This window comes from Pyxicephalus adspersus, chromosome 5 (genome assembly GCF_032062135.1).
Source record: "Pyxicephalus adspersus chromosome 5, UCB_Pads_2.0, whole genome shotgun sequence".
NCBI lineage: Eukaryota > Metazoa > Chordata > Amphibia > Anura > Pyxicephalidae > Pyxicephalus > Pyxicephalus adspersus.
In genome coordinates this window covers 63,441,615-63,455,832 of record NC_092862.1, presented here as the reverse complement: position 1 = coordinate 63,455,832, position 14,218 = coordinate 63,441,615, and the positions used below count along the sequence as shown (strand labels likewise).

The window sequence follows — 14,218 nt, the reverse complement described above, 5'->3', positions numbered from 1 at the left end:
GTGTGTACAATATCTACGAACGATCGTGTCGTTAACTCTATGTGCAGGATCGGTGCTATACGATCGTTCATATATATCGTGCATGAACGTTCGGCGTTCGTTTTCCAACGATAATAATTGGAAGTGTGTATGTAGCTTTAGGCTATGCTCTCATAAGCTTTTCAACCCCGGAAAATTATATAGAAACTGAAGAAAAAACAAAACAGAGGGGTCTTAAAAGGCAATATTATTGTGTTTATGATACAGTGCTTCTCAAAAATACAATGCAAATATTTGAGATCCTTACAACCGTAAGTAATCTATTTAAGGACCAAAGTTGGCACTATACAGTAAACAACTACTAAAGAGTCTTAGGTCAAAAGTGTTTCGGGGGGCCAGACTGTAACCTGCAAATCGTACACGGTAGTAGGCAAACAAATACGGAAGTACCCAACACGCTTTGCCTGCTAGGGGCTTCCTCAGGGGTAGTATAACATTTGACGGAACATTGTGGTGTACTAGAAACAACATGATTATTGTAAACACATTAATTTAGATAAAGAAATATATGGAGTTCAATTCAATACCTTAGTATATGGTGTCAAAGAGTATTTTGAGTATAGCCAATAGCAAAAAGCAACATAATAGGGTTATCATAATATGGTATTAAACAAGCGCAAATATATTCCCACATTGTTTCAATATATAGAAAAAATGTAAACAAGTTTTTTTACGGAGAACATCCAGGTACTGTTAAGTACATGTGGTTAGATTTTCAGTTTCCAAGGACAGAGCAGGGAAATTACAACTCCTAGATTTAAATATAAAATTTTTTTTAAAAAAAATTATTTAAACATTTTGGTTTTCTAGATGTGATTTCTTTCTTTCTTCTACTTTTACAGGGAGATGCAGGTGACACTGGGGACAAAGGTCAAGTAAGTATTACACAGTCTTTGAACAAATTTTGACAATGATAGTTCATTGATATTTATATATTTATATGTAATGACCAGGGAACTATCATTGTATCATTGTATATACCTTGTGTAGGTATGTGTGTGTATATATATATATATATATATATATATATATATATATATATATATATATTTCAATGAAACAAAAAACTAAATTATCCCACATAGCTGTAGAAGAACACTGTTTTAATAACTTTTAATAATTTTACTTTATAATAGAGAATAGATCCTATGACAGAAGATTGTTCATGAAGGCTGATTAGAGTTATGTATGTACTCTGTAAATGCTCTTTGCCATATTAAACACTCAGTCACTAGTCTAAAATAGCCTAAATTAGGTGCAGGGGTTTACACTTTTCTGTATCTTGTGTTTCTAGATAGAATCAGTCATACCTAGACAAAAAATAACATGTATTTTGAGATAATATAAGATTTTTACATTATTACATTTTCGTTTGCAACAGCAAGGAAAACGGGGGCGCCCTGGACCACCCGGCCCTTTGGGCAGGACAGGTTCTCCTGGTTCACCAGGCCCTAGAGGCATCCGTGGTCCATTCGGTGATCATGGTGAAAAAGGTCTTCCTGGGCCACCTGGAATGCCCGGACCAGTGGTAAGCAAAATATATTTAATTTTTTTCACTGAAATTACTAGCTAGGGCAACTGGGAGAAAATCTAAAACCAGATATTCTTACTAGTAAACATTGGTTGAACTCCTCCTGCATAAACGTATCTAAACAAATAAGAAATCTGTAAAAGCTGTAAATTGTTGTGAGATTTTGAAATAACTGCAGAATCTCACATTCCCTCAAACATTCCTTGGTGGGAATCAATTATTCCTACTGAAACACATGAACCTAGAAGATTCCCATGCAGGAATGTTTGAATGAATGTTTAATTCCCTGCTTTATTTTAAGAGCCCTGTGTGTCCCTTAGCTTGGCTTTACTGCCATCACTGCTACTCCTATATTCAATAAAATTGTTCCCATTTGGCAGTAATAGATTCATAAATTGATATGGCCACCTCCAGTGGGTCTCTAGCTAAAAGTGCTAAAAATTGGGTTGATTCTTGAAAACAGTAGTGCAGAAAAGTGACACTTATGTTTTAGATAAGAAAAGGAGTATTTTCCATAAAATTTATTTTATGGAACATTTCTCATTGCTGGTGAGCTCCACCATTTTGATGTAATGTCTGCACCTGAGCACACCCAGTTTAAGTAATTCCTTTTTTTTGTACCTTTGTAACTAGTGACTGGACTGTAACTGCTCCATTATCTGAACTGTTTAAATTAGCAATAAAATAAAAATAAAAAATTATAAAAATGCACTCTCTTTATAAGTAGCCTGTTGGCTTCAATAATTCACCAAAATCAAAGTGATTTAACCAATTTGCACCCTTATATGTTGGCTCCATTGTTGAAAATTGGGCAACTGATACATTTGTATCACTTTATAATCTTGAATAAGAAAATAGCTGATTTAGCCAGTGGTAACTCCCAATGTACTTTGTCGTTCAGGCCTTAGTTTGTTTTTCTAAACACTAAATATTTTCTGGCACAAAGCCTTACATAAATCTATAAGTGATGAAAACTTTGTAGCTTTTAGGGATAAGCACAATGTGACTGAGTGAATAGAAAGATGGCTAGAATAGTTGTAATTCCTTTAAATACCAAACCCAGTACCAGCAAGATTCATTACAGGGTGGTCCAGATTGTGCATATCAGGCCATGACATTATATTACAAGAGCACTATTCAGTCTGGCCAGCCTAAGAGCACATATCTTTGTCATCCAGATTAGGAACTATAAATCTGATTGATGTGTTACCTTATACTCATTTTAAGACCACATTCATTTAATCACACACGTTTAGAACATCTCACTTGGCCAGTGCAAATAAAAGTTTTTACTTTTTGTGTAGTGTGTATGTAGTTCTCTGTTGTTTTTAAATGCCTAAAATGCCTCAATTATATCTGTCTATATCAATATATTAGAAACTAAAAATATAGGATTTCTTTTAAATTGACCAAATTTTTTTAGTTTGGACAGCCATTATAAAGCTGTTAGTTGATGGCATGTAAGTAGCAACAATGCTATTCATTTTACCTTTCAAAAGCAAATTGTAATGGCTTTAATGCAATTGAATTCCTTTTGTATTGTTCTGTTTTTTTAGGCAAATAGTGTATGCCTTTTGTTTATACAAATTAAATTATATTTTACAAATAAATATTTATTATAGACTGCAAATGACTCTGATGTTCTTATGACACAGATGGTGCAATACCAATTTATATTAAAAAAAAAGTTATTTTTTCTTTAACTTTTTAGTTAAAATCTATATGGAGATGTGCAGAGAGGTGAAGGGTGATGAATGAGTCAATCATTTCACTTAGTTCCGACTAATAATCTTTTATCTTTTACATTATTAAAAGTGTATTTTTAGCCCTTACCAATAATAACCATTAAATTATTATTACCACAGAAAACAGTACCTTCATCTTCATTTTGTTTCATCTGTTTGCACAAAAAAGCTATTAATCCACTGCATAATATATGACAAAACACTTTTGCAGTAGCTATGCTCACTTACTGACCTGTATCTATTGCACGTGCTGTTTGTCAGGCTGTTTTTAAACATGTTACCCTTTTCTTAATCTCCATTACATATGAATGGGGGGATTAATAGTTGACATAAAAAAGACAACATTGTTTATTCCTTTAGTTCAATTTATAGAAAGTGAAAAGGAAACTACATTTTGTATATATTTAAAATGTTTTTAGCCTAAAATATAAAAGCTAATTTGGTGACCCAAGAAAAGACTAATAAGCTGCAATATAAATTACACAGCTCAACAAAAAACATTTTTTTCACTTGCCATGGATTTTTTAATATATTTAGTGTATTTCAGTATATAGTGTATGTCTGCGGAATCCAGAAAAAAACATCAGTTTCATTGAATTGGCTCTAGTTCTTGTGATACAGGAATCGGAATAGACAATTTTACCAACAAATGTTAACACAGCATATTATTATCAATCTTTAGTTACACCAGTGTTTTGCTTTTTATATATTACCTCCCCAGGGGTAAGCCCGAGTGTTAGTTGGGGTAAATAAAAACCTGCTGAAAGGTAGGTAAAGTAGTTAAAAAAAGTAAAAAAAAAAACATTCACCTGGTCCTTAGCGTCCTCCAGGGTCCTGCCATCCTCTGCCCACATCCTTTTCGCCAGTCTGTCCCTGGCGAGTGCGCTGACGCTCTCTGGGAGTTCCTGGTGACATCTGCACGTACAGCCGTTGCTAGCGGCGTGGGCAGGATTTTCATATTATTTTGTATTGCATTCAATACAAAATAACTGTATTGAATGCAATCAACTGGATTTCTATGTCTAAAAGCAGTACATTGTCTTTCATGAAAATGTATTTTACAGTATAATATAATAGTACGAGTATAATAAAGTTTGAAACACAAAATCATGTTAAAGTTTATTATTAAATTTATTTTTTTAAATTTATTTAATGTATTATTTTGACATGATTTTGTGTTTCAAACTTTATTATACTCATACTATTTATATTATACTGTAAAATAATTTTTCATGAAAAACAACGTACCGCTTTTAAACATATAAATCCGGACAGAAATGAAGGAGGTTAAATGTAGCATTATTTTCATGAAACTTTCATTTGCCGCCTTTTTATTCATACATCTTTTTTAACAGAAATATGAGTTCTTCAAGAAGAAGTAGTTTAAATGACCTTAATGTATTTTGCTACATTTGTGGTGAATATTCAAAAACGGAGAAGAAACATTACAGAATTTGTGAAAGAAGTATATCTTGCATATTTTGGTATTAAACTCGGGGACCAAGATAAGTATTGGGCTCCCCATATGGTATGCAAAACTTGTGTAGAACCTCTACGTCAGTGGAAAAATGGAAAACTAAAAAGTTTGAAATTTGGTGTACCTATGATATGCCAAGAGCCTAAAAGAAAAACAATTGGGAGTACCCTGATTTGGAATCAGCAATACAATCAGTTCAGTGCACTCCCTGATATTCCTGTATCTGACATGGAGGATTTACAGGGTTTGGAGTGTAATCCCAGAGTTAGCAGTGAAAGTGAATGAGAAGGAAGTGTTTGATCAAACCAGCGGTTCTCCCAAGAGGAGCTCAATGATTTAATATGTGACCTGTATTAAATCTGTCTGTCAAAACAAGCATCTGAACTTTTAGCATCCAGGCTTAAAGAAAAGAACTGTCTGAGACTGGAAGTTAAAATAACTGTTTATAGGACAAGAGAGGTGACACGTCTACCATATTTCAGTGAAGATGGAGACTTTGTGTACTGTTGTAACATCCCAGGACTACTAGCCCATATGGGAGTACCAGCATACTGAGCAGAAGACTTGCGGCTTTTCATAGACAGTTCCACTCAAAGTTTGAAATCTCTATCACTGCATATAGGCAACTGCTATGCATCCATTCCAATTGGTCACTCAACAAAACTTAAAAAAGAATATTAAAATATCAAAATGGTCTTACAAAAGCTTTGCTATCATGAACACCAATGGTCCACATGTGTTGATTTAAAAATGATGAACTTCCTACTTGGACAGCAAAGTGAATACACATAGTACCCATAGTACCAGTTTGCTCTACCATCTGCTTGTGGGTTAGTAGAGCAAAGCAGGATCACTGGAAAAAAGTGACATGGCCTCTAAGGGAAAACATGAAAAAAGGTGCAGCGAACATCATTAATGAGCCTGAAATTGAGTACTGAAAAATTAAAAGCAGGAATCTGGGTGGACCCCAGATTCGGAATCTGATAAATTATTCAAAATAATTCACAAGTTACATGACTGATACTGAAGCTTCTGCCTGGCACAGCTATGTCATGGTTGTCAAGAACTTTTTGGGTAACCATAAAGCACTAAATTACGAAGAACTGCTACAAAAACTTGCTCTTAAACTTTGAAAATTTAGGTGCTTCTATGAGCGTAAAGGTATACTATCTGCATAGCCACTTGCAAAAATTTCCAAAAAACCCTGGTGATTTAAGTGAGGAAGGGGGGGACAGGGGGAGGATTTAAGTGAGGGGAAGGGGACAGGTTCCATCAAGATATATAAAGGGGAGATAGGATAGACACATGATGGCAGACTACTGCTAGAGCCTTCAACGTGCTTGTCCTGATCATTATCATAAAAGGAAATCATACAAACAGAGTTTTTCAATGACTTAGTTCTGTGATGGGATTATTTCTGTAACTATACTGAATAAAGAATATATTGACATTAAGTATTTCAAACATTTAATTTTGTATACATAGGCATATCTAGTTTAATTTTGTCTAATTTTCATGTTTCATTAGTTTTCTATGAGGTTTTTATTTGAAAAACTAGAGCCAATCTAGCAAAACCAATACCATATTTGGAATCTGTGCATCAAACATAACCTAAAATGACTTTAATCTGTTTGGCAAGAAAATGTTTGTTGACCAGTGTTATTTATGTGTTTGGGTTCAGATGTCCTTTAACTCGGAACCTGTAGAATACAAGTTGTCTAACTATATTATTTGCAAAATTAAATTTATTAATGTCATTATTATATTTAGGGACCTGACATGCCAGATAATTTGGTATATGAACTGTGCCGCAAGGTAGTTATAGAGGCAACTTCGAATTATGCAGCCAGTATTAGAGGAAAATGTACAAGCGCATGTCCAACTGCCAACGCATCATTAATTGGACCTCCTGGACCACCAGGAACCCCTGGTAAAGCTGGAAAGAAGGTGAGAACTCATGGTATACAATGTTAGAGTATATTCTTTGGTTTTTGGTAATGATTTTACCATTGGATAAAGTAACAAAGAGTCCATTAATCAAATTTTTGGCCTTGAATAATGGACCATTTCTGGGACAAGCTTTACACATTGAAAAGCTCTACTTTACATACAATGTAAAAGTAAGCAATAACAACAGCATATTAAAAACAGTATACAAAAAACAATGGACAATATTTTAAATAACCAAGAAAACATATATTATTTATTTACTTCAAAAGGTAAGAGTGTGCAGAAAATGTTAATCATACTTAGACATGTTAAATGTAAGAAAATAACACAACTTTTAGAGCAATACTTCAAGAAAGTTTGACATGGAGCATTGAAATACATAAACAATAAAAGTTTTACCTGCTAATGATTTTGTATTTCTGCTAAACAGAAGATTACAAGAGGGAGATATTCAAACTAGTTTCATAAAACATTACATTTTTAAATAAATGCATACCTGCATGTATAGGTAGTCCCCGAATTAAGGAAATCCGACATAAGCACAACTCCTAGATACGAACAGGCTTCCCTGCTCATTCATGTGGCCTTGATTAGGGGGGAGGGGGCGGTTTCCATGACTTGCAGAAGAAATCTTTTGCTAAACACAGCTGAGACTGAGCTCTTCTGCAAGCTCTTGTAACTCTTTAATTACCAAGACAAACTCTGCAGGACAGCTCGAAGTTAATGAATGTCTAGTCTCCATAAAGTTTTTTTTTTTGCTTTGTTTGTGATGAACTCTCAGTGATGATATTGTACTGTAACTGACACCACGCTGCCTAATATTATGTTAATACAAACATCTGTCCTATTGGCATTCATTAAAAATATGTACCTGTTCTGACTTACATACAAATTTAACTTAAGAACAAACCTACAGTCCCCATCTTGTATGTAACCCGGGGACTACCTGTATTGGTGTTTTTTTTTTGCTGAACTTCTTTTTGGCTTTCTTTGTAATTACAGTATAAAACACTGGGGAGTTATTCAGAAAGATGCGTACAAGTGTGAATAAATATGATTTCACTGTTCCCACCATATAGCTAACCCAGACACACAACTCTACAAAATGCTTAGCCTAAAAAAACATAAATTGTTATTCAGAAAACTTCCACATCATAATAAGCAATGTCAGCAATAGACACAAGCCCAGTGTATCAGCTCTAGATAACTGATTGGCTAATAATATATATATTATGTTTAATATCTTTTTAAATAACCATATTTATTAGAGTTTTCAGTGCAGAGTTGGAACTGTGGCTGGTCTCCTCTCATGTTTATGTTCCTTTTACAATATTTATAATATTAATTACAAACCTCAATACCTGAGTCTTTCTACCTTTACTTTTTTTCTAGGGGAAACCTGGAGATGCAGGAATTAATGGAAATCGTGGCCCTAGAGGACCAATTGGTGTTCCTGGGCAAAAAGGGGCTGAGGGAGAACAAGGTAATTTATAGAAATTTGAAATCCTATTATAGATATGTTAATTGTTAAAGCATGTTCACATTAAACTGTTTACATTTTTTATATTCTATTGAATTATTTCTGATTACTTTGGAACACAAATGGTTTGGACAAACATTTCCAATGTATACTTTCCTCTGACAATGGAGAAAGTGGAACTGTTCTGACTAAACCATTATCATGGTACCACTATATTGATTAATAGACAACAATATTAGCCCTTGTTAAATCAGTACTCAAACAATATTTTTACTAAAAAACTAATATGTAACATTTTAGATCTAATTCTTTATTAGAGTTCTTAGGGAGCTATCCTAGAACATTTATTTAGTCCCCTTCTTTGATAAAATCTCAGCAAAGTCCATTTTATTGTTTGTGCTCTCCTTTCTTTTAAAAGGGTAACCCAGTTGGTTCTTCATCATGAAACATGAGAACGTTCTTTGGCTCATTCTGGTGTCTGTAGTGTTTGCATGTGGGACATACCAAACAAAAGCAGAAAATATCTATATTTTATTTTAAAAATGGAGGTGGACAAGTCATTTTATATTTTATGTTCATTGTTTAGACTATTTCAGAGTTGCATAGCTATTATATTTTGTTGTACAGAAAAATATGTTCTTCCTGTTGTGCAGTTGTAGTATGAAAACATTTGGAAGACATTTAGTGTGGAAGGTATGTAGATAATATGTAATAATGTTGTCACACTTTGCAGGTGAGAAAGGTGAGAGAGGAACAAGAGGAGACCCAGGGACTGGGCTGCCAGGCCCAGATGGTGTACAAGGACCAAGAGGTAAACAAAACCTTAATGTTTTATATATCTATGCAAAACATTATCCTAATGATGAGCATTTGATTTACTTTATTTAATCTTGCTCTGACACAAAAAATTAAATCATTGACATAAGTTACAAAAGAACTTATGTCAATGATTTTCTATCATTGTCACATAAATGCACTGGCAGAGCTAAGCCAGTAGGTCCTTGGATTGTGGAAGAAACCCATGCAATACAATGGGGGCGCATAAACATTTTATGCAGACATTGTATAGTTTAACCACAATAACCAAGAAATGTCTTTCTTAAAGCGGAACTAAACCCAGTCGACTGGAATTGTTGGGTTTCCCTGGCAACTAAAGCTGATCATCCGCAGCTCAGCTTTGATTTCAGAAAACCGGAGCAATCTGGAAATTAGGACACATTGGCCCCGATTTATTAAAGCTCTCCAAGGCTGTACAGCATACACTTTCATCAGTGAAGCTAAGTGATCCAGCAAACCTGGAATGGATCTGGTCTAGTATTCAAAACATTTGTTAGCAAATAGCAAACGATTTTGAAGAAATCCATTCCAGGTTTGCTGGATCACCCAGCTTTACTGATGAACGTTTATTCTGTCCAGTGATGGAGAGCTTTGATAAATCAGGCCCATTATTACAAAATGGATATTCCTGTCCATTTCTGCAAAAATGACCTGCTTGAACATACAAACTAAAAAATAAAACTTTAGTTCCACTTTAATGTACAGGAAGGCTAAATGCAAATATTTATCTTCGTTGTTTGAATATATTGAAAGGTTAATTGAAAGGTCTTTTAGTGTGATAAACCACATTTATCTTTGTATAATGCTATCGTGTATTTTATCTATCTTGTTATCTGGAAGATTGTTGAGGGCTGTAGTTCTGGATCCATCAGATTTGGGCATGTGTGTAGGATCAAGAAGTCCAATGTTAACATGCATAGACATAATTGTGTCTTATAATTTTCCTTCACAAGTAACATCCCTATGATTAGAATGCTTGGTTTTCCTAAAAAAAGAAGAAAATGTTTACCGTATATACCTACATTTGAACCTCCATATGTCCCTATTTTACCTGGAAATGCTTAGACGTGAGTATAAACTTTGCTCACAAAATACGGCTGTCACTGCTAACAATCAAAATAGTAATTACCAGCAATACCATTAAAAAAAATCAGATCAGCTTAGTCTGTAAAGAATACACCCCCCTCACCTTTTACAGGTTAAAGTATGTTGTACTATGAGTTAGTTATGATTGGTCACTTGTAACTGAGTATAAACCGAGATGGTTTTTCTAATGGCTATTTAAAGGAAACAAAATCTCATCCTTGAGTATATACAGTACATTGCACCAATTTTACATTAAAGTGCAAACATCTAATTCAATTTGAAGACAACAGTTACCTTAACAGCCAAATAGATTTAGGATTTCTGTAATTCTATATTTGAAGATAAAAGATGGGTATGGATTTCTGAACTTTTTTACATTACTTTGCTTTGTAAAACATGTATCATAGACATATTTTCACATATTAGTATTGCCTGAAAAAACTATATGTTTAAAGGCAAATATTAAATTATACTTAAGCAAATATAATTTTAGTGAATTTATACCTATGTAAAATAATTTGGGTTTACTATGTGTTATGGTTAAGGTTAGGTGTGATATGTTAAAGGGGTGCAGCAATGTGTTCCCAGAATTTCAGGAAAATTTACCTTTGGGAACAGATTTATTTTTCTATGGATTGTAGACTAGGCAGTGCATAGTATGGAAAATATGACTGGAAATTTCATCATTGGTACCTCAGCAATGAGTTCTGTCATCTTGATTCTTGACATATCCTGTAATATAGCATACACTCACTGAGTAAACAGTGATTCTGGAGGTGTGTTTCTTTACCGATTACTCTTCTAAGCTTAAATATCTCTGTATTTTCACCAATTCACTTTTCCTTCTATAGGCTATCCAGGATACCCAGGAGTTGCCAAGGATGGCATACCAGGACCCCAGGGTCCCCCTGGTTACACTGGTCTTCAAGGACAGCAGGGGCTTCCAGGCCAAGCAGGTGTTCCAGGATTCTGTGAAGCCAGGGACTGTGGTATTAATGCCCCCTCAATGCTAGGTGAACAGGGGCTGAGGAAAGTGTTTTAAATTGAATATAAAAAGGCTCAGAAGATGACAAGATAATTGAATCAGTTTATTCTCCATTTGTGGAGTCACCTGGGAACTGTACAGAAACGACAAGTGAAGTTCATGGACATATAAAACAGGATACATTAACATCAAAAATACTTCCTGAATGTTGTTACTTTTCTGGTAACATGGATTCACCTTGTATAATACTTCCACACTCTTATTGGTATGTTGAGAAAATTGAAGAGTATGGCATTTCCTTGGATAAATATAGTAACAGAATGAGAAAAAGCAGTAGTTCAGATTATTGTTTGGATTGGCATATTGTGCAAAGTTCTCCAATAAAGAGAGTTTACAGGATTACTATATTGCAGATTCAGTTGAAACTACCCTGCCAAGAAAATAGTGTTTGTATTGTATTAAAACATAATTAAATTAATTGTCCCTCACTAAGTAAGGGTAACCTTTACAACAATGTGTACTGTTTTTATTCATATATGTATTTTACATTCTGTATTGTAGCTTATTACATACATTGTGAATAAAAGAAGAATGTAGCTTGTGTATGCCCTGAAAATATTAGTAACTTGTTGTCTCTAGCAAGTGACCCAGGTGAAATTGGTAGCAAGTGATGGCAGGTTTCCTGACCTGCATGGTTTCAGTTCAGTGACTGAAAACATTAAAACATAGGATCAGCATGATAGCCAGAGAAATAACATTTTCAGTAGCAGTTCAACAGTCGATGCCCACACAACTGCTATCGTCAGATTTTAGTTAAGGCGAAATTTTCCTTGATCTGGTTACCCCTGATCATGCTCTTGTCTTGCATCCAGACAGCCTTTCATTGAAACTTTTGCTGGTGGCTTTTCTTAGTGTCTAAAAAATCTATTCAGTAAAACTTTGTGAACCCATTATGTGCATGGTGCTACAAATGATCCTTTTGCTCCAATGATTATGATCCTCTTTGTAAGCTCCTATTCTGAAGTGGAAGCAGCACTTTGAAGAAATACTACCACATGAGGAATACTCTGAGGAGTTCTCTAGAGTGGTAATAATATTTGAACTATGAGCCTCTAGACCAAATTTGTGTCCATTGTTCATCTGACAAGGTTTGTCCCAAGTTTTTCTCCCAGGTCTAAGCATAAGTAGGATTACTCTTTATTAAGAAAGGGGGAGGGTGACGAAAAAAACCGAAAAGGCCACAGGTATGGGGATCACCACAATCCAGCTCCAATTCATTCAAACACAACAGAGTTAATATAATGTTGGAGTTGCAAGTAGGTAAAGAATTCAGAATTAGGAATATTTCAGGTAGTGGAAAGATAGAACTCCCTGTACCGACAACAGAGAGCACAGAGTATGAAAACCATTCTGGATCTAGCAACAAAACCAAGATGAATCTTGTAATCCTGGAGGAACTAACCTCCTTTTCAGCATAATATTCTTGTCTCTTAACCTCTTTTGGAGTTATGAGCAGCCACATATATGATAGTAACATCTCAAACTACATCTCCCATGATTCCATGATTGGCTTTCTATGGAAATGCATTTACATGCCAGTACTAAGTGCAATGTATTTATTTTTAACTGCACAGAGAAGAGTGGCTACATTGCACATACAATAGGACCACGGGGAGTCGATGTAGCCCCTCTTCTAAAACAAGGGCTACCTGATTCTAATATAAATATATATTAGAATCAGGTAGTATATATCAACAAGCAGAAATCAAGATAAGGATAATATTAACAAGCACTCCAGGTTCCACCAATCAGGTTTCTGCTTCAGGCATTAACATTCTATATTCTTTAAGCACAACCATTCCTTAAAATGTGCGTGACAGTATCATTGAGTTACTTTAGCGCAGTCATGTGCTGATTTTTATGACAGAACCTATTTGGACACTATAATATGTTCAAATAACAGCATGTCAAACCTAGCTTTCACGCTTACTATGAAGTTTAGAATTATCCCTGAAGAGATGATCTGATGTGTGTGATACGTATACATGCTTTTATCTAAGATGCTATGCTGTGCTGTCTACCTTAACATTTTATTTGTTTTTTACCAAAAACAAACTTGTGGAACTTTCAGAAATACCAAAGGGTACAATTCTATAATAGCCTGTTTTTACAGTCCGTGAAATATAGTTAAACAATCCTTTCATTTTTGTTTTTTTTTTTTTTTTTTTAATGGAAGGTGCATTTAAAAAGAGGAAATACAAATATGTGCCTCCCATCAGTAACTATAAAATAAACAGGCTGTGGTAATTATGATAAGGATTAACTCTGTATTATCAGTGTGTTGAATATATTTGCTTCTGTGTATCTTAGAAAACCTACTATTATGACTGATGTAATTGCTGAAGGTCATGTCTTTACTTGGAAATCTGTGCACAAACCATACAAATTCTATGTACCCTGAGACAGAAGTATACTGCTAACTTATCTTCCTCTGAATAGGGTTGCTACATTGCCATAAGAGACACCATCCTGGTTTTTTTTGGTCAGGGATAGTAATATATGTAACCCACTGGCCATTCTCCAGATATCTTGTCATGGTGCTTTTACTTAGTCCCTGGTTCCCCCTAAAAAAAAAGTGTTTCTTAAGGCAAACTACCTTGCAGGTTTAGACACTGTGCTACCAGTGTTCAGGTGGCAAGTTGTGATTGACATTTACCAGACTGTCAGGAAGAACGCAAGAGATTAAAACCAGATTAAAAGGTTGCAGTATTACATATGGGGTGGGATAGAAGGGAGTTAGCATGTCAGTCACAGGGAACGACTTGAATATAAACCATTCTTCCTGCAAAATTCCAGATTGTTTTTCTGCTTAGTGGGTATTTGAAACCCAAATAACAGGTCCAGGACACTAATATTTTAAGGCTTATTCATATTAAAATTCACCCATACATTTTTGCACTTGGAATGGACAGGTTTTTTATTATTCTAAGTGGGGCTAAATTGTCTTGACTTTACATTTCTGAAAGTGAGCATGTATAGAATATATCATCTAATGTTCAGTAGAGTCACTGGTTTGTAATGTCAATGG

At 34.6% G+C, this 14,218-nt stretch overlaps 1 protein-coding gene across 1 annotated transcript in view; it reads left to right on the top strand.

Annotated features, from left to right (window-relative positions):
* Positions 1 to 12,302, top strand: part of LOC140332062 (uncharacterized) — a 47,330-nt gene extending 35,028 nt beyond the window's left edge. Inside the window, exons 23-28 of the mRNA XM_072413359.1 lie at positions 882 to 914; positions 1,421 to 1,567; positions 6,563 to 6,739; positions 8,135 to 8,225; positions 8,956 to 9,033; positions 10,997 to 12,302. Coding sequence (XP_072269460.1) covers positions 882 to 914; positions 1,421 to 1,567; positions 6,563 to 6,739; positions 8,135 to 8,225; positions 8,956 to 9,033; positions 10,997 to 11,187 — 717 coding nt within the window. The 3' untranslated portion in view covers positions 11,188 to 12,302. The remainder of the gene's footprint in view (positions 1 to 881; positions 915 to 1,420; positions 1,568 to 6,562; positions 6,740 to 8,134; positions 8,226 to 8,955; positions 9,034 to 10,996) is intronic.
* Positions 12,303 to 14,218: the final 1,916 nt, after the last annotated feature.